General features: G+C 46.8%; 2 protein-coding genes and 1 long non-coding RNA gene across 10 annotated transcripts; 2 read left to right on the forward strand and 1 right to left on the reverse strand.

Annotated features, from left to right (window-relative positions):
• LOC309620255 lies at positions 1-21,804 on the reverse strand. 2 transcript variants are annotated; one of them, XR_014239487.1, is made up of 3 exons: positions 21,679-21,804; positions 19,850-19,916; positions 1-2,148 (listed from the first exon to the last, which is right to left on the reverse strand). It is a non-coding gene; the product is annotated as an uncharacterized lncRNA (long non-coding RNA). The 2 variants fall into 2 exon arrangements; XR_014239488.1 differs by lacking the exon at positions 21,679-21,804 and having other exon boundaries at positions 19,850-19,991.
• PORCN (porcupine O-acyltransferase) lies at positions 10,008-22,378 on the forward strand. 5 transcript variants are annotated; one of them, XM_082376315.1, is made up of 15 exons: positions 10,008-10,170; positions 10,837-11,009; positions 12,266-12,458; positions 12,783-12,826; positions 13,212-13,393; positions 13,475-13,605; positions 13,721-13,738; positions 14,957-14,971; positions 15,071-15,196; positions 15,357-15,457; positions 16,514-16,590; positions 16,684-16,747; positions 16,864-16,949; positions 17,975-18,085; positions 21,919-22,378. In XM_082376315.1, the coding sequence occupies exons 2-15, from the start codon at positions 10,874-10,876 to the stop codon at positions 21,940-21,942; spliced, it is 1,308 nt and encodes a 435-aa protein (XP_082232441.1). In that variant the 5' UTR covers positions 10,008-10,170; positions 10,837-10,873; the 3' UTR covers positions 21,943-22,378. The 5 variants fall into 5 exon arrangements, with proteins under 5 accessions (XP_082232441.1, XP_082232437.1, XP_082232438.1 ...); XM_082376311.1 differs by lacking the exon at positions 21,919-22,378 and adding an exon at positions 19,998-21,058 and having other exon boundaries at positions 10,013-10,170; XM_082376312.1 differs by lacking the exons at positions 14,957-14,971; positions 21,919-22,378 and adding an exon at positions 19,998-21,058 and having other exon boundaries at positions 10,013-10,170.
• Positions 21,076-25,476, forward strand: EBP (EBP cholestenol delta-isomerase). Of its 3 annotated transcripts, none has more exons than XM_082376357.1 (5): positions 21,076-21,524; positions 22,467-22,778; positions 24,098-24,134; positions 24,260-24,390; positions 25,018-25,476. In XM_082376357.1, exons 2-5 carry the CDS (start codon positions 22,478-22,480, stop codon positions 25,239-25,241), a joined length of 693 nt encoding a protein of 230 aa, XP_082232483.1. In that variant the 5' UTR covers positions 21,076-21,524; positions 22,467-22,477; the 3' UTR covers positions 25,242-25,476. The 3 variants fall into 3 exon arrangements, with proteins under 3 accessions (XP_082232483.1, XP_082232481.1, XP_082232482.1); XM_082376355.1 differs by having other exon boundaries at positions 21,077-21,524; positions 22,415-22,778; XM_082376356.1 differs by lacking the exon at positions 21,076-21,524 and adding an exon at positions 21,789-21,818 and having other exon boundaries at positions 22,415-22,778.
• Positions 25,477-26,467: the final 991 nt, after the last annotated feature.

Genomic DNA, 26,467 nt, shown 5'->3' on the forward strand with positions numbered 1-26,467 from the left:
TAAGAAAACATATGTATATTTGCTTACCTTTACAGAAAAGAAACATACGAAGGCTAAACCAGCACATATTGAGATTGGTTGCCTAGAGGGCTGGGTGAGGGCCAGCTAGAAGAAATGGGACAGAGAAGTGACACTTCTTTTTGTCACAACAAAATACTTGTTGATAAAGTTCTGACTTTTGAAACCATGTTAATGTTTCACGTACTTAAAAAAATAAATGAAGTTAACAAGGATGGGGTAAAATCCTAAAATGGAATACAGACAGAAACAAAAGAACCTTAATCATATTTCAAACACAGCTTCACTGAAGGCAACCAGGAAGAACTAACCCAAGTAACTTTTTTTTTTAATATCTTGAACCATCCTTTTCAAGGTTAAAGAACCCAGAACATGCCATCGTTTTCACAGCTGTACTAAAACACATTTCCCAGGTGGTTGATGCTTTAGAATGTATATGTGTATTCTCCTTTGTTTCTGATAGTATCTGAAAGAATCACTTATTTTGTACTGGATCCCATTTATACAGTTCAAGGGTAAAGTTGATATGAAAAAATTAACTTACTATAAAGGAAAACTCTCTGAGTGAAGTTCATCCAGTGCTTTTGAAGAACCCTTAAGACTGCAAAGGACTGAAGTGCCTAATAAAATTGTGTCTCTATTCTTTGCTCCAGTTAGTTTTAATTATTTTGCTTTGTTTGAAAGTTAATATTGCTGGAATGAAATTTGGCCTAAAAGGAAACAAGGAAGAATCAGTTAAGAAGACACGGGTATTATTCTGACTGTAGATGGTAGCAGCAGGCTTCCATGACCATAAACTTGGGAAGAATTTTTGGGAATTACAAAATGAGCGTTCAGTGGGACATCATATTTTGATCATCTGGGCAGAAGAGTGGGAGTTTCTTCAGAGAGTTGTGGTCGTCTTAGTACCTTGTAGTGAATTTGGTATAAAGCCGGGATCCTAGGCACAGGCCTGGGGATGTGATGGTCCATCGGTGTCAGCTCAGGGCTCTTGGTGGAGGCTTCGTCCTTTCCCATGTTTGTTGTATTACACTGGCAAGGAGTTGTTTTAACTAGTCTTCTTCCCTTTTCAGTATATTTCTATTTGTAAATTTTATTCAGGGGTGATTTCATAGCACAGGTTTGGAAATATCCACTTTCACTTTGGTTTTCAGTGATTTCGCTGTCCTTGCCCCATTGCATGTTCGAGGACTTATCCCCGAACTGGCAGCACACCCTTTTCCTGTGTGTTTCATCATAACTGTGATTAAGGGCTAGTCCTCAGCACTCAGACATTTTACATTCAAATGCCAGTTTAGGATTCCACATTTTCAAGTATACACTTGCAGTCAGCCATGAGAACGACGTCAGTTTTCCATTCTACACTGAGAGCTCAGCAGAATTTGCCATTTGGTCATTTCCTGTAGCACAAGCCATTGTGCCAATCTGGGTGTGAAAAAGGCATGTGCTCCAAATCCTTTTCTTAGGACAAAGCCGCAGAGGCATATCACCGACTAGATTCTCCTGTTACAGCTCTTAATCCAGTGAACGCTGTGTCGGGCTCACCTTCCACGGGTCGGGTTGGAGCCCACCTGTGGCTTGTCGGTGGGACTGCATTTAGAGCTGTTGCTGAGGGCTCATTTCCATGGACTGTAAGACAAAAAGATAAGGAAAGAGGTACATTTTCTACTCCCTTCTTACCCATCTTTGATCTTTGTAAATCCCAAGGTGTTTTTACATTCTTCAGTGCTGCTTTTAGAGCCGCTTTCGTTGTTGTTGTTGTTTAATACTATATTCCCACTGCAGCCAGTTAAGGACATGTAAATAAGTGATGGAGAAGCAAAACGAAATTCCAGACCAAGCTTTTCCATTTACCATGAAATTGGTTAAAAAAACAAAATGGTGCTGATTTCTCACATACCATCTGGGCCACATCACTCCAAGGAGACTGTCTGTGTCCCTCCCAGCATGTCTCTTTCGCGTGGGACACCCACATTCCCACACACCTTCCGAGTCATCCTGTTGCTGTCTTAACATTTGTCCCATGGTCTTCCCACCTTTTCTTTAACATGGTCAGTTCACATAAGGTTGTGTTATGTTGTCATTTATCTTCAGTCTTCTTACTTTCTAGGAACTTCCTGTAGAAAAGCCCTCCAAACAAAACAAACCTTAATTGACTAAATAAAGATAATGCATGCTCAACTTAGGATAAGCACTACGGCAAAGCATATGAAATCTACCAAGCTTGCAAGACCAGTTGAAGCTGACTCAGAAACCCTAACACACAGCTGATTGCCAGCGGGCTTCTTGTTGCCCTGGTTAGAGTCAAGCATCTGCTTCTTCACCGGCGCCCAACACATGTGCTGGGCTCGCAGGTGATTGAGATGCACAGAGGAGGGCGCTATAGGACGGGCTAGCTGAGCCGGCTCCTCTTCACGGGACTGGTAACTCAGACCTGAGCGTGGCCCTGGCTTTTGGCACAGAGCAGAGAAAGGAATGAGTTGAACCTAATCTTGCAAAGCAAGTTCGCTGTTTTATCAATAGTTTGTTGTAGATTTCAGGGATGACGGATTCTGATGCACTCGTTTTATAATGTTTTGGTCACACCAGCTCTTGATGCCTTCCTTTAAATGAATTGTAGACGGAGGCATTTAGCTTCTTTCTTGGCCTGTTTTTTGTTGTTGTTGTTTGTTTGTTTGTTGTTTTTTATCACAAGCCGATTGCCAGCATAATGGAGAGGAAACCAGATTGGATATGGACTCTTTTTTATGCCTCTTCCAGTGTCATGTTTATATATCCAAATGGACGTTATCCTCTCAGATTATTATCTGGCACTAATTTATAACTGTTACATTATCAGAGACGGTAGCAATATATCAGTGCCCGGGATACATCACAGGCCTGTATAGATGTATGTCTACACCTAAGGGTAAATGAATTTACTTATCAGGTTTTACACATCAGTCTCTAATAGAGATTTTAAAAACCCAACGAATTGGCCTATATCTGAGTATACAAGTATCATTTCTCCATGCATTATTATATGCCTTCCCTCTAATTAATGACTGAGTTGGTGGAAAATGGCTGTTTTATTCGTGGTTTTTTTGTTGTTGTTGTTCTCAACTTTAAAAGTAATCTACCTCTTAAAATTTGTAGTTTAATACTTGTTTGGTGAATTTGTGCCACTTTAACCCTTTCACTATCATTCCCATTTTGTTACATTTCTGTTATGGGGACTTTATGTTGAAATATTGTATAAAGCGTTTGTAGCAGTTTAAAAATAAAATATTTAAAATTATTTAAATTGTTTTGGACGCTTCAATTGTGTTATACATGATTTACATTTTACCTTTTGTTTGAGTTGTTAATCTGGAGAGTGTTCTTGTATTGAAGTTTGCTGTTCGTAATTTTATTGTTTCTTGTTGGAGAGTGATATAAAAGACTATTCTGATGAAAACATTAAAATTTACAAATTGACATACAAAAGGGGTTGTCCGTTGATTTTAACCAATGTAGCCTTGAGAGAGAGAGAGAGAGGTTAATTATAGACAGACAAGTTAAGAGTGGTGTTTGCTATTTTTCCCCTTCCAGCATGAAATAAATCATTTGAGCTTGTCAGATGTACAGAAAGTTTTCTTATGCTGTTGCTAGCAAGCACTTAATGACAGGGGGGAATTCAAATGATGCATTTTATATCATTGCAACCAATAAAAAACTTTCTAAAAGCTGTGAAAAAAAAATCCTACCAGGGATTGAACCCGTGCCCCCTGCAGTGGAAGCACAGAGTCCTAACCACTGGACCGCCAGGGAAGTCCCAAACTGAAGTAACTTTTGAACAAGGTATCCATCAGGCTACAGACAAAATGGACTGTAACAAATACCTCTAGTTGGTAGACTTCTCTTCCACAGTGAATCAGGTTAGTGAATCTGAAACTACTGAATGTGTACTTTAGGACTGAGCAAATAAGTAAAATTCTTGTGGCTAATGAGAATCAGGTTTCTCACTGTTGGAGAAGGGAGTTACAAACAGAAAGGGAAACAGAGAAAGGCTCGGATGAACACTCTGGTGTTGGATTGGTATTGTACAGTAGATGTCAGTAGGAACTCATGGATTTTAATGTATAAGTAGAAAGATAGATGTGTGTATGGATTTACATACATATGTGTATATGGATTCACAACATATACGCATCCATATTATATCCTAACTCTGTCCACGGAGAGGGCCCAGAATCAGCAACACTACAGAAGCAATGAGCACTTCTAGTGCCCAGATCTTGGTGCCCTAAGTGCCATTATCCACTCAAAGAAAACGAAGCTTCTTTGGAGAAATGTCTGAGTCCAGGGCCAGGACTGGGAAAGTACAAGATGAGCCTGAAACATCTTGATGTGATCTAAAGGAAAGATGTGCTTTAAAAAATGATGGAGACATGCCAAAAGGACACAGGAGCCAGCTCGAAGAGACTCCCACTGGCCAAAACTAGAACAATTTGAGCATTAAAATAAATAATCACAGTTCTTTTAAACAAATGGCGTTGGGAAAACTGGATATCCACATGCAAAAGAATGAAGTTGGGTCATATCATATACAAAAATTAACTCACAATGGATCAAACATATAAATGGTAGACCTAAAACTATAAAACTCTTGGAAGAAAACAGAGGGAAAGCTTCATGACATTGGATTTAGTAATGATTTCTTGGATATGACACCAAAAGCACAGGCAACAAAAGAAAAAAATAGGTAAGTCGGCTATGTCAAAATTAAGAACTTCTGTGTATCAAAGGACACAATCAACAGAGTGAAAAGGCAATCCATGGAATGGGAAAGAATATTTACAAATCATATATCTGATAAGGGGCTAATATCCAGAACATACAAAGAACCCCTACAACTCAACAACAACAACAACCATTTTCAAATGAGCAAAGGACTTGAATAGACATTTCTCCAAAGAATATATATAAATGAGGCCAATAACCACATGAAAAGATTATAAACATCACTAATCATTAGGGAAATACAAGTCAAAACCACAGTGAGGGGCTTCCCTGGTGGCGCAGTGGTTAAGAATCCGCCTGCCAAGGCAGGGGACACGGGTTCGAGCCCTGGTCCGGGAAGATCCCACATGTCGCGGAGCAACTAAGCCCGTGCGCCACAGCTACTGAGCCCGCGTGCCACAACTACTGAAGCCCTTGTGCCTAGAGCCGGTGCTCTGCAACAAGAGAAGCTACCGCAACGAGAAGCCCATGCACTGCAACAAAGAGTAGCCCCCGCTCGCCGCAATTAAAGAAAGCCCATGCGCAGCAAAGACCCAATGCAGCCAAAACTAAAATAAACAAATAAATTTATAATTAAAAAAAAACAAACCACAGTGAGATACCACCTCATACCCATTAGGGTGACTACTATAAAAATAAATAAATAAATAAAATAACAAAAAATAACAAGGGTTGGTTAGGATAACCTTGTTGGAACTCCTGTGCACTGTTGGTTGGAATGTGAAATGCTGCAGTCATTGCAGAAAACAATATGGTGGTTCCTCAGAAAACTAAGAATAGAATTACCATATGATACAGCAATTCCATTTCTGGACATATAATCAAAAGAATTGAAAGCAGGGTCTCAGAGAGGCATCTGTACACCTGTGTTCATAGTAGCATTATTCATAATAGCCAAAAGGTGGAAGCAACCCAAGTGTTCACCAATGGATGAATGGATAAACAAAATGTAGCATATACATATAATGGAATATTATTCAGTCTTTAAAAAGAAGGAGATTCTGACACATGCTACAATATGGATGAACCTTGAGGACATTATGCTAAGTGAAATAAGCCAGTCACAAAAGGGCGAATACTGTATGATTCCATTTACATGAGGTACTTAGAGTAGCCAAATTCATAGAAACAGAAAGTAAAATGGTGGTTGCCAGGGGTTGGGGGACGAGGGAAGGGGAGTTGATGTTTAACAGGTATGGAGTTTAAGTTTGGAAAGAGGAAAAAAGTTCTGGAGATGGATGGTGGTGTTGATTGCACAACAATGTGAATATATTTAATGCCACTGAACTGTGCACTTAAAAATGGTTAAGATGGACTTCCCTGGTGGTGCAGGGGTTAAGAATCTGCCTGCCAACGCAGGGGACATGGGTTCGAGCCCTGGTCCGGGAAGATTCCACATGCTGAGGAGCAACTAAGCCCGTGTGCCACAACTACTGAGCCTGTGCTCTAGAGCCCACGAGCCACAACTACTGAGCCCGCATGCCACAACTACTGAAGCCCGTGCGCCTAGAGCCCATGCTCCACAACAAGAGAAGCCACCGCAATGAGAAGCCCGTGCACCGCAACAAACAGTAGCCCCCAATCGCCGCAAAAAAAGAAAGCCCGTGCGCAGTAACGAAGACCCAATGTAGCCAAAAATAAATAAATAAATAAATAAATGTATTTCTTTTTAAATGGTTAAGATGCTAAACTTTATGTTATGTGTATTTTATCACAGTTTAAAAAATTATGTTCAGTGAAAGAAACAAGACACAAAAGATTTGTGACTGTATGATTTCATTTATATGAAATGTCCAGAATAAGCAAGTCCAGAATTAGATTAGTGGTTGCCTAGGGCTGTCAGGGACAGATAGGGAGTGAATGCTAACAGTCACAGGGTTTCTTTTTGGGGTGATCAAAATATCCTAAAATTAGATTGTGGTGATTTTTGCACAAGCCTATAAATACACTAACTACCATTGCCTTGTACAACTAACTTGGGTGAATTTTATGGTACGTAAATTATATCTCAATTAAGCTACTTTTATAACTACATAAAGAGAGTAACTGGGACTTCCCTGGTGGCGCAGTGGTTAAGAATCCACCTGCCAATACAGGGGACACGGGTTCGAGCCCTGGTCCGGGAAGATCCCACATACCATGGAGCAGCTAAGCCCGCGCGCCACAACTACTGAAGCCCCCGCACCTAGAGCCCGTGCTCCACAACAAGAGAAGCCACGCAATGAAGACTAGCCCCCGCTCGCCGCAACTAGAGAAAGCCCACGCACACCAACGAAGACCCAACGCAGCCAAAAATAAATTAATTAATAAATTAATTTTAAAAAGATAGTAACTGATTTTAACCTGTAAATTTTGAGTCCCACACTGATACAAATAAACAAATGAATAAATAAATACATGGGGAAGAAGAGAAAGCTCTTTCTCACAGTAGAATCCCAGCTATACATGTAAAAGAAAATCATCATATGGCCACCATCATAGTAGTAATTGCTTCAGGCAAGAATCACCAATGGATGCTAAACTGGTGAGTGGAAGTTTGACGAAAAATAGGAAAGATACATAATCTCAAAGTATGTCCCTACAAGATACTTATTAATTACAAAGGGGAAAGAGTACATTTCCGTGGAGAAACCTGGAAAACACCACCTTAATCGAATGATCAAAGCTAATACCAACAATTTGGAATTAACCAATGCTTTGTGCTTCCGGATACACTGAGGAGAACACAGCGTCACTTCTGTGGAATTCCTGCCCAAAATGCATAATCCAAATCTAATCTTGAGGAAACATCAGATAAACCCAAATTTAAGGACATTCTTCCAAAGCACTGACCTGTGCTCTTTGAAAACATCAAGATCGTGAAAGTTAATGGAAGATGGAGACATTGTTCCAGATTGAAAGAGACCAAAAAGACCTGATAAAGGAATGCAGCTCGTGACCTAGGATTTCCTTTTCCTAGGAAATAAAAGGACAGTATTGGCACACCCACTAGGATGGCTAGAATCAAAGAGTCAGATAACAAAGTGTTTGTGAAGACGTGGAGAAATTGGAACCCTCAAACTCTGCTGGTAGGAACGTAAGAAAATGTCCTTGTTCTTAGAAATTTTATACTGAAGTATTTAATTGAAAGGGCATCACACCTGCAACTACGATCAAATACTTTAGAAAAAATTATAGATAGATAGATAGACAGATAGATAGATAGATAGAGATATACTGAGAGAAAAAGAGAGACAAAATGAGAGAGAGAAAACATTCTGAGGTTTGGCAATTTTTTTTTTTTTTGTCAATCTAATAAGCAAAGAATGGGATCTCTTTGTCTTAATTTTCATCTTTAATTACAGGGAGGCCATTTAAAATGTCCTAGAAACTATAACCCAGAATGACTACAAAGGCTATAAAGTCTGACAGATATTTATTGAGTGCCCACTCTCTACTAAGCTCCAGCGGTAAAAATATGAAACATCACACCTAGTAGATATGAAATCATATCTGTTGTTTTAATTTTGCATTTCCCTGATAAAGAGATTGAGTTATCTTTTCATATATTATACATATTGGCCATTTCAAGTGACTTCTGCCGTGAATTACCTATTCATGTCTACTGTCCATTTTCTAGTGTATTGTTTGTCCTTTTCTTATTGATTTGTAGATGCCCTTTATATGTCCTAGAATCTAGAGACTAGTTCTTTGTCACACACATCAAAAGACTAGATGGAAACAATCAAGTCTGTGAAGCTCAGGGTACGCATAGTGAGGATCTTCCAGTTTTAAATGCCAGGTCTTGCAACCAAAGGAAATATTTCTTGCTCGTGCTGTGGGTCATTGTTGACTCGATTTGAGTATGTTTGAAAACTGAGGAAAAAATTAGAATGAAGTCTAAGTCATAAAATTTATGGCCTGTATTCTGCTGTTAAGGAAAGGAATTAATATTTGTGCATCTGGCCTATGTAATTATCCATTACAGTTGACCACTGAACAACTGCGGGGGGGGGGTTTCAATCCGTTTATAATTCATAGCCGGCCTTCCATACCCACAGTTCCTCCACATCCCAGGAATCAACCAAACAAGGACTGTGTGGTACCGTAGTATTTACTATTGAAAAATATCCACCTATCAGTGGATTGTGCAGTTCAAACCTGCGTTGTTCAAGAGTCAACTGTTAAATATTTTTCATTTGTAATATATGCATATTCATTTATGAGTTAAAACTCCATTTAACTTCATGTTAACATTTTTTTAAAGAGAGGAGACATGCATTTCTCTTCAATTGCCATTGGTATTTCCAAGCAAAGAACTGCTAATCCCACTCTTTTGTTTAACAGAAAGGGACACTGAAGCCCGGGGAGTGGGCATGGCTTGCCCAGCTCCATACAGGCAGGCATTAATCTGATTAGAACCTGTTTTCCTTAGCTCCTCAGGTCAGGGTGGGGTCCAGCTTGACCTTGGCTTCCTTCTCCCTTCCACTTGATAGCTAAGTAAGTATGCAGTCCGTGCCCAATAAATGCTCCTTTGGAAAAAGGCCCTTCATCAGCCTAGGGACAGAGCGGAGTGTCCAGACACTGCAGGGTAGGGTAGGCAGACAGCAAGTGCTGCATAAATCCTCAGAGCTGGTGCAGATAGGGCCCAATACAAACCATTGTTGGGGACGCTGTAAGTGCTTTATAAATGCTCCCAGTCGGTGCTCCGTACTAGCCTCCGGAAGGAGTCCCTAAGGGAAAGCACAGGCGCCTAATTCTTGCTCCTAGGTGACAGTCAGTACTGGTGTTTCTGGCCGGTCCCTGGTGCTGGAGAGGGTTGGAAATTCCCATAGTTCCTTCACAGTATGGGAAAGGAGAGACCTCGGTTTATTTTCCCATCTGTGAAAAGGGGGCACAACAGTGACACGAAGACGTGCGCGGGTGGGCAGTTTCGGGGGCGAGGCCGATGGCTGGGGAAACGGACTTTCTCTCCTCCCTCCCCCATCTTTCCCATCTCGGCTTCCAAGGATTAGGAATTTGGCGTTTGGACAGTTTGTTCTTGGACGGCCAGAAGACCTCCCGACGCGACCCTTCAGGGACTGGCACATCAAGAGGTCGGAAAGGTGCGGGATCCAACGTTCCACGCGCCGACGTCCTCCCGCGCCCGGCTCCCCTCAACCTCCCGCTCCTCCTTCCCTCAATCCTCCCGCTCCCCTCCTCCTCCGTCCCCGCCCCGCTCCTGTCCTCTTATTGGCCGAGCGGGCCGGCCGGGCCTCCCCGGGATTTAAAGGGCCCGCTCTCCGCGCCGCCCTGGGAGCCGCAGCTGGTCCCGGCCTTGCGGCCTGCGGGGGAGGCTGCCCGGAGGAGGCGGCGACGGTGGCGGCGGCTGTACGTCCCCGGCCCCCTGGACCGCAGCTTTCTTACTGCCAGGTAGGTCGCCGGTAGTGCACGTGCGGCTCTCCCGCTCGCATCCTGAGCCGGCCTCCCCTTGCGGGTCTGCAGCGCGTGTGCTAGGGCCCCCTCTCCATCACCTTTCCAACTCTCCCTTCTGCTGTGTCCCTTACCACCACCTCCACCTCCCTGCAGCCCCCGGGCCTGGGCAGGGCTTTGTTGGCGGCCGGGAGAGGCCGGGTGGGGGTGGGATGGGGCGCGCGGGGGATACAGGACACCCCCCACATCCGTTCAAGGAGAGATGCACACGGCCCCCAAGTGTCACAGGATCTCCCTCTCTGCCCTCCACACTGAGTGACTCTACCTCGGAAACCAGGGAGCCCCCCAATTTGATATACGGGCCTAGAATGTACACCATTCAATCACTATCGGACCCGGACTGTTCCCAGCATACAAGAAACACAGGTCCTTCATTCACCGCAGGTCATGGGCTGTGTGTGTGCACCCAGAACACCCCCCCACACACAGCTGGCGGCTCAATCTGATGTACCTGACACTCACACCCTCCCCCAGCCCCCCAGTACCCTGTCTCTACAAGGGTTGGACAGCCCCAGACTGAAATCTGAGTGCTCAAGTCCATCTCTTGAGCATCGTCTGCCCCGTGGACATCCCAGCTAAGCTCCTTCTATGTCCCCCCTTTGGCAGGTCTATCCATCTGTCCATCCATCCGTGGGGGTCCACAATGGCCACCTTCAGCCGCCAGGAATTTTTCCAGCAGCTGCTGCAGGGCTGTCTCCTGCCTACTGCCCAGCAGGGCCTTGACCAGATCTGGCTGCTCCTTGCCATCTGCCTCGTCTGCCGCCTCCTGTGGAGGCTTGGTAAGTGCCTGCCACACCATGGGCCCCCACGCCAGGCCAAATCACACCTACCACGTTCATCCATACCAAGCCCCACTTTATCCTGCCACATCTTGCTAAGCCAAGCCAGGCTCATACACGTCCAGCCTACCACAGCCCACCAGGCTAAGCGCCATTCTACCACACCATGTCCTACTAACCCAGCCACCCCATGCTACACCACACCAAGCCACATCCTGCCATGCCAAGCCACATCCTGCCATGCCAAGCCATACCTTTCCGTATCCCTGGGTTCTGGGACTGTTGAAAGCTGAGGTTCTTGGATCTTGGGATCCTGAAATGCCTACATCCCAAGGTTATAAGATTCTGAAATGCTGATGTCACAGGGTTATGGAAAGTACCGTGTATCTCAAAGTGCCGTGTTATAGAGTTTGGGGATTCTGACAAGTTGAAATTCTCACATTCCAGGCTTCCAAAATGCTGGCATTCTGGATTTCTGGAATCAAGGCATGATAAAGTCTCTGGATTCTAGGATTCTGGAATGTTTCCACAAATCGTGGCAAGCCTATATCCAAACAACAAGATCCCAAGTACCCGAGATTCCTATGGGATGCTGAGAATTTTGGAAATCTGAGATTCAGAAGTTCTACGCTTTCTTTTTTCTTGTTCTTTAATTTTAAATGGATGTTTTATTTTTTCCCCAGGTTTATCATTTTGAAAAGTTTCAAAGTTACTGAAAAGCTAAGTTGAAAGAATAGTACAATGAACACCCATATATGCATCACCCGATTCTCCAACTGTCAACATCTTGCCACATTAGCTCGCCCTATCTACCTATCTATCTACCTATCTATCCGTCCGTCCATCTGCCTATCTCTCTATCTATCATCTTCCTGAATCACTTGAATAACCTGCTGACACTTCATCCCAAATCCTCTTGCGTGTGTCCCCCAAGAACAAAGACATCTTCCCCCCACAGCCATAGTCTCAACCATCACCCCTCAGGAAATTTAATCTTGATGCCATAATATTATTCAATATAAGTTATTCAAATTTCCTCCAGGGTTCCCAAAGTGACCTTTATAGATGTCTCTTTTCTTTAAACCCAAGCCCTGCCACCTCCCCAGCTCCCCAACACCTGCTTTGGGCCCCCTGCAATCCCACCACGTTCCAACCTCTAAGCCTTTCCCTGAGCTACGTCCTCTGCCCAGGCTGCCCTTCTACCAGCCCTGCTCTAATTCCCTTTCTTGTTCTCTCTCTCTTTCTCTCACCCAAAGGGTTGCCATCCTACCTGAAGCATGCAAGCACCGTGGCAGGCGGGTTCTTCAGCCTCTACCACTTCTTCCAGCTGCACATGGTTTGGGTCGTGCTGCTCAGCCTCCTGTGCTACCTCGTGCTGTTCCTCTGCCGACATTCCTCCCATCGCGGCGTCTTCCTCTCCGTCACCATCCTCATCTACCTACTCATGGGGTATGGGTGTATGTCCTCATCCCCACGCTGTCAGCAGAAGGGCGGGGGGATCCCCAGGCCGCCCCTCCTGAGGCTGTCCAGGACAGGGAGGACGTGGGGTGTTTCTGGAGGGGGTGGAAATCTGGGAGACTTGTTCTTTCTGAAGGCTACACAGAACAGGCTGGACTTGAGCTCCCCCTGGAGGAGGGAGCCCTGGAGAACTATTCCTCCATGAGGTTGTGCAGGGCAGGGAAGGGTATACCCTCTCTGCACCTTGGTTTCCCCCCTTTGTGGTATCTGAGGCCAGGGGAGTCATAGGGCCAAGACCACCACCTTTTTCCTCAGTGAGATGCACATGGTGGACACCGTGACATGGCACAAGATGAGAGGTAGGCAGCCCTGGCCCTCTCCCCTGCCCCAGCCCTCCAGCCCCACTCCACATCTCCTAACTCCCCCCACCCTGTCTTTCCTTCCCCACTTTTCTCCCTCATCTGCCTAGCCCACTGGACACGCAGCCCTTAGATTCCCCTTACATCTGTGTTTCTCTCTACCATGTCTCTTCCACATCTGTCTGTCCCATCTCATGTCCATGCCTGACTCTCTTGAGTCAGGACATCTGCCAGTCCTGGGCCTACCTGCTCAACTGCCTGTCTGGCCCCATGCCCACCTCTCCACACTTGCTCTTCTTTCTTACCGCCTCTCACCTGGTGTTCCCCATCCCCCCATGCTGACCTGCTCTCTGCTCATCCACTTGACCATGGGCACCACACCTAGGGGCCCAGATGATTGTGGCCATGAAGGCGGTGTCTCTGGGCTTCGATCTGGACCGGGGTGAGGTGGGTGCAGTGCCCTCGCCCGTGGAGTTCATGGGCTACCTCTACTTCGTGGGCACCATCGTCTTTGGGCCCTGGATATCCTTCCACAGCTACCTACAGGCCGTCCAAGGCCGCCCGCTGGTGAGGTCCTGGGTGGACGGGTGGGCAGGGACCATGGGAAGCCACCATGGGGCAGTGTTCATGGAGCCTTGATCCCCACAGAGCCGCCGATGGCTGCAGAAGGTGGCCCGGAGTCTGGCGCTGGCCCTGCTGTGCCTTGTGCTGTCCACCTGTGTGGGCCCCTACCTCTTCCCGTACTTCATCCCCCTTGATGGTGACCGCCTCCTTCGCAAGTGAGCACAGCCTTCGAGGCCTCTGCCCAGCAGTGAGGGGGTTGGGGAGGGACCTGGGGTCTCCCCAGCTCTTGAGTTGTCTCTTAATGCTTCTGTCTGTCTTCTGTTACTACAGCAAGAAACGCAAAGCCAGGTAAATGAGGGCAGGTGCTGAGGGCGAGTGGGGCTGAATGGGGGTGGGTGCACAGTCTGTGACTGATCGGTTCTGTGAGTCTGAGACTGTCTGACCATCCACCCGGTGACTAGACAGAGACTGAGTGTCTGTGGCTGTGGTTTGACCAAGATTGGCCGTATGACTCCGTGTACAATGGATACTCCGTCACATACCGTGCCTGGCTGTCTGTCTGTTCTGCTATTTCACCACCAGAAGCAAGTTATGTGACTGCAATGGGGAGCCACAAGTATGTGTTGGTTGGTGACACTGACCTGTCTGTGACTCTAGCTAGGGGTTTGTATAGGTTGTTTACCTATCAGCCAGGGACTCCTGTGTGGGACTGGAGTTCTGGCTGTCTGGCTGGGCGGTTGCCCACAATGGGAGTATGTGGCTGTCACTGGATAGGATAAATCTGGCTTGTCTGTAACCCTGGCTGGGAATGGGTCTGACTGTCGCGTGTCGTGCGCATGTCTGTGATGGATTCTGCCTGTGGGTCTGCCTTCTCTGGCTCCTTGGTATTGTCTAGCTGAGGGGCAGAACCGACCATCCACCCCTGGTGTGACTAGGATTTCATCCAGCTATTTGACTGTATGACCTTCTCCCCTACTTATTGGCCGCTGATTGTGTCTGATGCTGAATGAGGCTCTGAAGGGTGGAATGACTTGCCCAGTGTCACCCAACTAAGCAGCCAGGCACTAATCCCAGGCCTGAATCCAGAACCTATGCTTTTTCCAGTGTAAGATGCTGCCTGTCTTTGACCGTGTCTGATTGTACAACTGACAGGATGACTGAGTGCAGAATTGTGTGTGCATGCATAACAGGGTGCTTGATGGTCTCTGTGCCTAACTAAAGGACTTCCGGGTACCTTATGGTCACCGAATCAGGTCAGAGAGCTTGGAGTCTGATAGTATGTGTGTCTGGCCATGTGGCTGTGAGGTCAGCCTCTAACAGTCCCTGGGTCTGGATGTCTGGCCACGTGAAGCTGCAGGACCGTGTCATATTATAGGGCAGCTCACACATCCATTTGAGCTACCTGAAACTAACTGATGGTGTACGGATGGATAGATGTGTGTGACTATCACAGCGCACCTCTTTTGCTGCCATATTTGTCTGTCTTGTTGATGAACAACTCAGGCCAGCCTCCAGGGCCTCTCTGACTCTCTTTCCTTTCTTCTCTGCTGCCTTCCTGACCCCTAGGGGCACCATGGTAAGGTGAGTCCACAGAGAGGGGCCAGGGATGCTGGCACATGGTGGGGTGTCATGCTGGGGCCTGGGCGTGATGCCTCTCTCTCCCTGGCTCCTTTCCCGCAGGTGGCTGCGAGCCTATGAGAGTGCTGTCTCCTTCCACTTCAGCAACTATTTTGTGGGCTTTCTGTCCGAGGCCACGGCCACGTTGGCGGGGGCTGGCTTCACCGAGGAGAAGGATCACCTGGAATGGTGGGAAGGGCTGGGGAGCCCCATCTCCCACAGGGTGCTGCCTAGAGGAGCTGCAGGGAGGAGGGGGGTGTTCCCGGGGGAGGGAACAGCCAAGAACAAAAGTGTAGCCGTCAGGTGGGTTGAAATCCCAAATGAGTTTGCGTGTCTCTTTTGCCCATAGGGACCTGACGGTCTCTAAGCCACTGAACGTGGAGCTGCCCCGGTCCATGGTGGAAGTTGTCACAAGCTGGAACCTGCCCATGTCTTATTGGCTAAATAACTGTGAGTCACCAAGTCACCACTCCAAGAGAGTTGGCAGTCCTCAACCCACACCCCTTTCACACATTCATACAACAAGCTGAAGATAGTAGGGACCAAAAAAATCTCCCAAATCCCTGCCCTTGTGGAGTTGACATTTTTGTGGGGGTAGCAGTATAATAATAAAAATAAAATACACAATAGTTCAGGTAGTGATAAGTGCTATGGTAAAAAAATAAATAAAGCAGGTAAAGATGATCTGGGAATGTTAGGAGTGTGTGAGTAGGGGTAGATGCAATTTTAAATACATCATCCAGAGCAAGTCTCACTGAGGAGCTAACATTTGAGCAAAGACCGGAAGAAGGTGAGAGAGCAATCAATGCAAACATGTAGGGGAGGAATTTAACACATGGAAGGAACAGCAAGTGCAAAGGCCCTGAGGCAGGCGCATACCTGGCACATGTGAAAAACAGTGAGGAGACCAGTGTGGTGGGATCAGAGTAAGCGAGGGGACCGGTGGCAGGAGGTGAGGTTGGAGAGGTTACAGGGCCTGGTTCTGTAGGGCCTTTCTGGTCACAGGGAGGACTTTGGCTTTTTCTCTGAGAGAGATCTCAGAGCATGGGTCTGAGCAGAGGAGGTCCATGGGCTGACTTAGGTTGTACCAGGACCCTCTGGCTACTGTGAGGACAGACGGGGAGTGGGGGAGGGCAGAGTGGAAATGGGGAGGAGAGGTCAGATTCTGGATAAACTCTGAAGACAGAACTGACAGGATTTGCTGAGTTTGGTTATGGGCGTCAGGGGGCGGGGGGCAGATCAAGGGTGATAGTGAGGCTTTTGTCCTGAGGAACTGGAAGGGTGTAGTTGACACTGGCTGCACTTGGGAAAGACTATAAGGAGGAGCAGGTTGGGAGGGAAGATCAGGAGCTAACTTTTAGACAATGTGAAGTTGGAGGCCGTTATAAAGAGACTGCATCCTGGGGGCCCCAAGAGGTTGTGGGTATCCTCACCCTGCCCTATGGCCCTCCAGGAAGGGCAGGGGGGAATCTCAGGAGACTCTTGCCCCACATCTCCCCCCTGCAGATGTTTTCAAGAATGCTCTCCGCCTGGGGACCTTCTCAGCTGTGCTGGTCACCTATGCAGCCAGCGCCCTCCTGCACGTGAGCAGGGCAGAGCGGGACCAGGGTGGTAGCTGGATGGGGGTGGTAGGGCCTCCTCGTCACTCACCTCATTGCCCCCCACCCCCACCCCAGGGCTTCAGCTTCCACCTGGCTGCGGTGCTGCTGTCCCTGGCGTTTATCACTTACGTGGAGCACGGTGAGGGCGGAACCCAGCCCAGTAGATGGGATGGAAGGTTGGTGGTGGGCTGGAACCATGGTCCCCTGAGGCTAACCTGACGCCCTTACCTCTCCCCTGCCCCGCATCTGCCCTAGTCCTCCGAAAGCGCCTGGCTCGGATCCTCAGTGCCTGCATCTTGTCGAAACGGTGCCCACCAGACTGTTCACACCAGCATCGCTTGGTGAGGGTTCAGCCTAGGCAGCCTTGTGTCCAACTCTCCCCCTCAAAAATGACTTCTGTCTCCATCTTATATCTGTCTCAGGGTGCCCAGCTTCCTCTTCCAGTGCCCGAACCACCCCCATAACCTCACCTCTATTCACTGGCATCCATTTATCTAACGAACATTTATCAAGCAACTGCTATATACCCACCTAGCGTTTATTTTCCCCAGTGAACATCTGTTGAGCACCTGCTGGTATCAGGCACTGTTCTAGGTGCTGGAGACACAGTGGTGAACAAAACAGACCAAAGTCCCAGCCCTCTGGGGCAAACATTTTAACAGGGGAGACAGTAAATAAAAAATAAGTCAAGTATAATAGTTTGTTAGATTGTGATTAGTGCCAAGGAGAAAATACATAAGAGAAAGAGAAAGGGAAGTATCAGGGGCTGAGTGGTTTCAAGTTTAAATGGGGAGGTGACTTTTGAGTTCTTTAACTGAAGGAGGTGAGGGAGGGAAGCATTCCAGGCAAAGGGAACAACCAGAGTAAAGGCCCTGAGATGGGAGAGGCCCTGGAATATTTGAGCAACAGCGAGGAGGCCGGTATGGCTTGAGCAGAGTGAGTGAGAGGGGGACAGGTGGGCCCTGTAGGTCACAGTGGGGATTTGCTTTCATTTGAGTCTTTTTTTTTTTCTCATTCTTTTTGCAACAAGAAGTATGGAGAATTTCAGATTTGCCTCCCACCCGACAACCAATGTTTATCACCGTAAACCCCCAGCTCAAAGCCCCATCCACCATTCTTCCTCCTCTGCCTGAATACTCACATCTCCCCCAACCTGGACGCTCTCATGCTAACAGTACCCTCATCCTTGGATACCCCTTGAGCTCCCATAGGAGGATCAGAACCATCTCTTTCCTACCCTGGGGGTGGGTGCCCTGGACATCCTCATTCCTGTGCCTTGTGCGTTTCCCTGTGTGCCCCTGCCCAAGTGGGGCTGGGGGATGGTGATTAGGTCCAGCTGCCAAGCATATCCATCTGTTCCCCACAGGGCCTGGGGGTGCGAGCCTTAAACCTGCTCTTTGGGGCCCTGGCCATCTTCCACCTGGCCTACCTGGGCTCCCTGTTCGATGTTGATGTGGACGACACCACAGAGGAGCAGGTGAGGTGGGGCCCTGGGCTGGGGGTTACCCAGGGATGTGCTACCTGTTCATGGGAACCATGAGGACAAAGGTGGGGAGGCCAAGGCATGGGAACCTTGTGTCATCTGTCTCCAGCTTGTGTAGCCACTGCTCCACCGTCCTTCTGTCCCATTGTCCCTCTGGTTGATTCATACTGTTGGGTCTTTTACTTGGGTGAAGTGTGCAAAATACATTTATTTTACTTATAAGATTTATTTTCTAGAGATGGCGTGCAAAATCCAGGTTTCACTTTTTTAAAAGTTAATTATTTCATCATATTTTTATTTAGGTAGAATTCGCAAGATTTCTTTATTTAATTTGTTAAAAAAAATAGTGTTACTTACATTGATCGTGCAAATCCTGGATTCTACTTAAAAAGTGTATGTTAAAATGTATATACTAGTTTTATGCAGGTGGAGTGTGCACATTCCAGGTTTTACTCCTTTTTAAATGAAAAACAATTTCAAAATAATGTTTATTCATATGGCACTAGCAGGATCCCGGTTTAGCTTCTCTTTTAGTTCATTTTTTTTCTTTTTTTTTTTTTGGCCATGCCGGGTGGCTTTCAGGATCTTAGTTCCCCGACCAGGGATTGAACCCTGGCCCCCGCAGTGAAAGCACCGAGTCCTAACCACTGCATGGCCAGGGAATACCCTGAATTAACTATTTAAAGTTTTAATAAAAATAAAACAAAAATTTTATTTAAAAAGAAGCAAAACCCAGATTTTGCACATTCAACCTGAATAAAAAATTTAAAATTGTTTTTAATGACAAAATATAAAATAATATAAAGTTTTATTTTCAATTAAAAATTTAACTAAGGGAATTCCCTGGCTGTGCAGTGGTTAGGACTCGGCGCTTTCACTGCGGGGGCCAGGGTTCAATCCCTGGTCGGGGAACTAAGATCCCTCAAGCCACGTGGCATGACCAAAAAAAAAGTTAATGCATATCACGTGGTTGAAAAACCAAACAGTATTCAAGATATTCAGGGGAAAGTCTTATTCCTGCCGTCTTACCCCCACCCTCTTACAGGTAACCACTTTTATTCATTTTATTAAACTATCCTTCTAAAATTGAAGCATAATAAGCAGATATAAAAATATATTTTAATTCCCTCCCCCCTGCTTTTTACCCTAAAGGTAACACATGAATGACACTGTGCTGCATGTTGCTTTTTTCACATAATTCCTGAAAACCTTCCACATGAAGACATAGAGTGTCCTCGTTCATTTTTTCCATTGTGACACAATGTAGTTTGTCCCTTATTGGTGGACACCCAGGTGATTCCCACTCTTTTCCTATGGTAAGTGGTGCTGCAGCAAGTAATACCCTCACATCCATGTCGATTCACATAGGTGCAGACAGAGCTGTAGGATCTAGTCTTGACAGCAATGGAGAAGTTACCTTTTTGCCCTCCCACCAGCAGTGTGTGATCGTGCTTGATGCCCCGACAACAGAGTGCCTCTCAGACCTCATGGATATGTTTGCCAGTTTGAGTGGAGGAAGATGATGAGTGAGGCTGAGTATCTTTTCGTATATTTAAGAGCCATTTGGGTTTTTTTTTTCCTTTACTGAAAATGGCCTACTCACCTCCTTTGCTAATTTTTGTCTTTTTAAAAAATCAATTTCTAGGAGCTCTTTATATATAAGGGAAAGTACAGGTCAGAGAGTGGGACTGCCTTGTCTTGTTTTTTAAATTTTTGAAAGAGAAGAAAACACAAAAGAAAAAAACTAAATCTGCTTACCTTTCATATGTACCCAATCTCTTCTCTGGGGCCTCACTCAGGGTTGCAGTGGAGTCACAGAAACGTCCTTGAGCAAAGGATAGGTTTTCCTGAGACCTTCTTTGTTCTTGCTGAGTGGGACCGACCATCACCGCTTTCTCTCCCACAGGGCTACGGCATGGCATACACTGTCCACAAATGGTCAGAGCTCAGCTGGGCCAGTCACTGGGTCACTTTTGGATGCTGGATCTTCTACCGTCTCATAGGCTGAGGCACATCTGTGGACCCTCACAACTCTCTCAAGACCCCTTCTCAGGGTGCCAGCTCTGATGGGGGATGAGGGAAGGCCCTCTCTCTAATTATTGACCCTCTCTCCATCCTTGACCCCCCCAACACCCATACACACACACACACACACACACACACACACACACACACCATTTCCATGCCTGTCAATCCCCACCCCACCACAAGGCGGGAAGGGAGTGGTCCCTGCTGGGGCCTAGGGGCGGGGGATGCTTGGGGAAGCAGAGAGGGGGAGATCCAGGGCCTCCCCGCCTTCCTTGTCCCTTTTTATATACAGTTTGTTATTATCAAATAAAAGTAGGAAGTATACAAAAGGCTCACTCTTCACTGCTCAGTGGGGAATAGAAGTGAGTTAGGAAGGGGGCACAGCATGGATAAAGGTTTGGAAGCTAGAAACCATGAAGAGGGAGGTTGTGATTGGTTCATGGTTAATTTATTATCATTCATGATTGGATGATGAGCCTGAGGATAGCACTGCTTGATTTGAGTGGGGCCAGGACAGATTGGATACTTGGATGTAGGGGAGGCCTGATACTAATTGGCTGGAAAAACTGAGGGATCCCCATTCGGTTTGGTTGCTCTGACTGGGACAGAGGAGGGAAAGACTGATGAAGAGTTGATGCTTATTGGTCCTTAGGACTGAGGGGTGTGGGTTCTAATTGGATAGGAGGTCTGGGTTGGATCTGGATACTGACTTAGTCTGGGTGCCCACTGGGTTACAGTTATGGAGTTCTGATTGGTTCTTTAGAGTTGGCAGGGGGAGATTGAGGGTCTCCATGCCAATTGGCCAACAAGGCTGAAGGGCCTGGGTTTTGATTGGTTCTTCTGACTTGAAGTCGGGAGAGGTGAAGATGGCCTGAGGGAGAGGCAGAGGCAGCGTGTAGGATTTGATCTGCCTGTTGTATTAACAGCTTCCTTGCCCTTTCGGGGATTAGGATTGAAGGTTGGTCTGGGAAAAGATTTCGTTGCTCTGCCTTTGAAAATGAGGGCAAAGGTGAGAGGACACAACGCAATGCTGATTCAACAGCACAGAAACACCCGATTTCCGATGTGATTGATAAGGGGATAGGAAATTGAAGCCGCGACTCGCTGCAGGTTGGCTTCCACCAAAAACGCCCACCAACCTTGGCCCTCCCAGCCTCTTCCACGCCTGACTGGGTCTCAACCAACAGCGAAAATGGTACCAACGCGTGAGGGCGGGGTCGGCGGCACAGAGAATTGCTATTGGTTGGGAGCGGCACTGGCCTCCTTCCCACCCCCTCCATTGGCCAGTTCCGTAAGGCGGAACCTGTGAGGGGTTGGGTTTGAACCAGGGATATTTCGGAGCCAGCGAGCGATCCTAGAGAGACCCCGGAGCCGCTGGGAGAGGCCGGTGCAGCCGCGCTGCTGGGTGAGTGCCCTCCGCCTGGCCTGCCACTCCATCCCTTAGTTCTCAATTGCTAAACGGCCAGCCCTCGGCGCGCCTGCGCGAGACCCTACCCTCCCCCCCGCGCCGTCCCACCACCCCCGCCACCCCCACGCGCCTGCGCAGGACCCCCGGCTACCGCGCGGTCGTCCGGACGACAGAAGATCCGCCTTCTCATTGGGCAGCTGAACTAGAGGATTCTAGTTCTGATTGGTGGTCTCTGTATTTGACCCTCCTTTTTCTCTTTAGCGCCCCGCGCAAGGCTCCTCTTTGTTGCAGGTTAGCCGCAGGCTGCGCAATTTCGGGACGGGTCGGGCAGTCCCACACACTGAACCTGAGGGTCGTCGTTCTGATTAGTCTTCTCTCTTCTGTCCTGCAGTTTCCAGGACTACGGGGAGGGTAACAGCTTTCCGTTGCATGATGCAAGACAGTGACCCCTGCAAATGGGACCTTACCTGGTCGTTGTGTCTCCCCCAGCCGACTGTGACCCCTGAGGGCGGGGATCAGGTGGCTCCCCCACCAAAGCGTGACCAATGAGGGCTGGGACCTAGTCTGATTCTTGTGTCTGCCCACCAGACTGTGACCAATGAGGGCAGAGACTAGGCCTGGTTCCTATCTTCCCCAGCAAACTGACCAATGAGGGCTGGGACCTGTTCTAGTTCCTGTGTCTACCGCATCCTATGGCTCCCGGAGGGCTGGAACAAGCTTTCAGTCTTTCTGTGGCCTTATAGTCATGTTTTTTAAAACAGTAAATAATTAGATTATTTTAATCGTGTCTGTATTAATTGGTTAATTGAGTCCATTTACATTTCTTGTCATAATAAACTATTTGGATTTGATTTTATGATCTTATTATGTGCTTTCTGTTTGTTCAGGTTTTTCCTTTCCTTTTATTCTCCTTTCTACATAAACACACACCTCCATCAGCCTACAAAGACATGACCACCAATGCCAGCCCCGTGCACCCATACTGGCCCCGGCACCTGAGACTGGACAACTTTGTGCCTAATGACTGCCCCACCTGGCATCTCCTGGCTGGCCTCTTCTCCATCTCTGGGGTCTTAGTTGTGACCACATGGCTGTTGTCAGGTCATGCTGCGGTCATCCCACTGGGGACTTGGCGGAGACTGTCCCTGTGCTGGTTTGCAGTATGTGGGTTCATTCACTTGGTGATTGAGGGCTGGTTCAGCCTCTACCACGAGGACCTTCTCGGAGACCAAGCCATCTTGTCTCAACTCTGTGAGTCCTGAGTTCTTCAGTGTGCTGTGGAAGGGAATTTCCTGGGCAGGGATTGGCTTAGATGTTTACCCACCCGCCAACTCTTTTCCATTCATTTTAAATAAAATTTTTAAATTTATTTAACTTTTTGTTGCATATATATTCACATGGATCCAAAACTAAACAATTTAAAGAGGTATGCAGTGAAAATCTGCCTTCTATCCACCAGGTTTCCCCAAATAATTGCATATGTTTCTTTTCAGGGTTTTACACATAAATTACACACATAAGCCTCAGTTTGCTCAATTGTAAAAGAGGGATAATAAGTCATATCCAAATATATGTAAGACACTTAGAACAGTGTTTGGCAGATAGTAGATGCCATATAACTTTATTATCATCATCATCATCATCATTTTTATTTTTTCTTTTGTGTAAATGGTAACATGCTATGTACACTTCTGAACTTTGCTTTTTTTAAATGAGGACACTTACAGAACTATTTGACTTTTCCAGTATTGATAGCATTTTCCACCAATATTTTGCTGTTACAAACAATACTCCTTTTTGGCCTCAAGAATTAATCTGCTAGAACATTCTTCTGCAAGTCTCCGTGTGGAGATCTGCTTTCATTTCTCTTGGGTAAATATGGAGGAGTGGAATGGCTGGGTCACATGGTAGATGTGTGTTTACCTTTATGAAAAACTGCCAAACTTTTCAAGAATGGCTGCACCAAAAAAAAAAAAAAAATGGCTGCACCATTTTATATTCCCACCGGCAGTATATGAGAGTTCTAGTTTCCCACATCCTCACTGACACTTGGTATGGTCAGGTGTTTCTTAAATTTTAGTCCTTCCAGTGGATGTGAGTGATATCTCATTATGGTTTTAATTTGCTTTCCCTTAATGACTAACAAAAGTTTGAGTAGCTTTCATGTGTTTACTGACCATTTGGAAATCCTCTTTTGTGAAAAACCTATTCCAGTCTCCTATTTTTACATTGAGTGATCTGTCTTTTTCTTGATTCTCTGCTCACTCTTTCATTTACTCATCTGTTCACCTTCTCTCTCTCTCGCTGTCACTCACTCATTGGCTACGTCCCTCACTCCATCATTTACACCTGCCTCATTTTATTCCACAAACATTTATTGAATACCAGACAATCACAGCAACACTTATTGTTCTGTGTCAGGTTTGCACACATTATCTTGTATACATATATTAACCCTAGAGTCCAAACAACTACCCCATTTCACAGATGAGGAAACTGAGGCATGGGGAAGTTGGTCTGAGTTCCTTTTCCTGCTGATATTCTTCATGTATGTCTCTTGTCTTCTTCAGGGAAAGAGTATGCCAAGGGAGACAGCCGATACATCCTGTAAGTGTTTGCCTCTGTCAAGGGAGACCTGTGTTTTGGAGGGGTGGTGAGTCAGGGACCACTAATGGGGTGCCTTGTGGGGAGAGCACAGTGATGCCAGTGCCCCCCAATCCTTTCTCTTGCAGGAATGATACCTTCATGGTATGCATGGAGACCGTCACAGCTTGCTTGTGGGGACCACTCAGCCTATGGGTGGTGATCGCCTTTCTCCGCCAGCAGCCCCTCCGCTTTGTCCTACAGCTTGTGGTCTCTGTGGGTGAGGAGAGGGCCCCACACTGGGTGCTTGAGGGCTTGATGGGGCATCCACAGACATGGGGGCATCCCTGCGGGTGGGACCTCTCAGTGTGCCCATCCAGGGCTGAGTCAGACTGAATGACAAACTCCCTGAGGTTCTGGAACAGCCACGCCCCTCTTGGCCTGCATTCTCAAGCGAGGCGGGTTCATTTCTCCTCCCACTCCATCACAAAGTCTCCCATGAAGGTTACGGTTACATGAGGTGGCCCATGATGGTGGGAAGCCCCCGGATCCTCCAGGATCAAGATTCTGAGTTTCCTTCATCTGAGATTCAGTCCTCTTATGTTCTTACTTTGTTAACTTTCTGGAAATGTGAGTTCTCTTTAGTCCTGGAATCCTGAGCTGTCTTGAATGAAAGAATTTTGAGCTTCCTTAAATTCTAGAGATATGAACTCTCCTGAGTTCAGAAAGTCTCAGCTTCTGATTTCTGGAAATCTCACTTTTCTGTTTTCTCAAATCCTCAGCCGTATGATTGCAGAACTCTTATGTCTCTGAATTTGGGAATCCTGAGCTCTGATGACTTGGAAAATGGCTTGGAATTGTTCCCCCTCCTTACAGGATTTCCTTCTTCCCTTTCTATCTCCCACAGGTCAGATATACGGGGATGTGCTATATTTCCTGACAGAGCACCGTGAGGGATTCCAGCATGGGGAGCTGGGCCACCCGCTGTACTTCTGGTTTTACTTTGTCTTCTTGAACGCCCTGTGGCTGGTGCTGCCCGGAATCCTCGTGCTTGATTCTATAAAGCAACTTGCTCGTGCCCAGAGCACGCTGGACGCCAAAGCCACAAAATCCAAGGGCAAGCAGAACTAATGAGTGATGAACTGGGCTTGAACACTGGCTATTGAGGAACTCTCCACCTGCCAGAAGATTCCAATCCTTGCTCTCACAGGTTGGAAGGACAAATCGAATTGATCTGTCAAACTCAGGCTGATGGGTGGACAGGGGGAAGAAAGGAGCTGTGTGGAGCTACAAAGGTACAAGAGAACCTTGGAAGTCTGTGATGGGGACAATTTTTTTAAATCAGGAAATAAAGATCTTGACCCTATACTGAGAGATCTTTAATGACTAACCCCAGAGATGCCCCATGACTGACCCCATAGACCCCTCCAGCACTCATTCCACAGACTACCATTCTCTCAGCCATAGACTGCCATCATCATCATGTAGACCTCAAATCTATGACCTCACAAATCCCCATCACTGACCCCACAGATTCCTCTGATGGCTGATTAGATCCATGAATCACACCTGTCAGCTCTTTTAAGGCGTGGTCATCCACCCACACCCTTGGCGTTTTCTCCGGAACACACCTCTCTTTTTGCAATATGGACAGGCTGAGAATTTTCCAAATCCAAGTTCTTCAGTTTACTCAACCTCTTGTCTCCTGATCAGGTACCCCACAACTACCCCATCACTAACTCCATAGACCCCTCATTACTCACTCCAAAGACCCCCATCACTACCCTAACGATCCCATCACTCACACCAGAGACCCCACAAAACTCACTCCACCACCCTCCCATCACTCACACCACATACTCCATCATTAACAACTAAGATACCCATCACTCTCCCCACAGCCTTTCATTTGCTCCATAGACAGACCATCATTCACCTCACAGACCCCATCACTCGCCCCAACAGACCTCCCATCACGTACAACGCCAAGACTCACCTCATAGACTCCCTATCATGTGTCACACAAACCCTCTCACTCTCCCCACAAACCCCCTATCATTTACCCCATAGGCCTCTTATCACTCACCATACAGATCCCCTATCACCACCCTATAAACTCCCCATAACTCACCCTGCAGAATCCATCACTTACCTTACATACCCCATCACTCACCCTATAGATCCCCAATTACCCCACAGATCTTCCATCACTTACCTCATATCCTATCACTCAACCCCACAGACCACCTATCATGTACCCACAGATACTCTTCACCCTACAGATCCCCATCACTCATCCTGCACTCTCTGTCATTAACCTCATAGACCTTCAGTCATAAAACAAATGGGTACTTGAG

Source organism: Balaenoptera borealis, assembly GCF_965194805.1.
Source record: "Balaenoptera borealis genome assembly, chromosome: X".
Taxonomy (NCBI): Eukaryota; Metazoa; Chordata; class Mammalia; order Artiodactyla; family Balaenopteridae; genus Balaenoptera; species Balaenoptera borealis.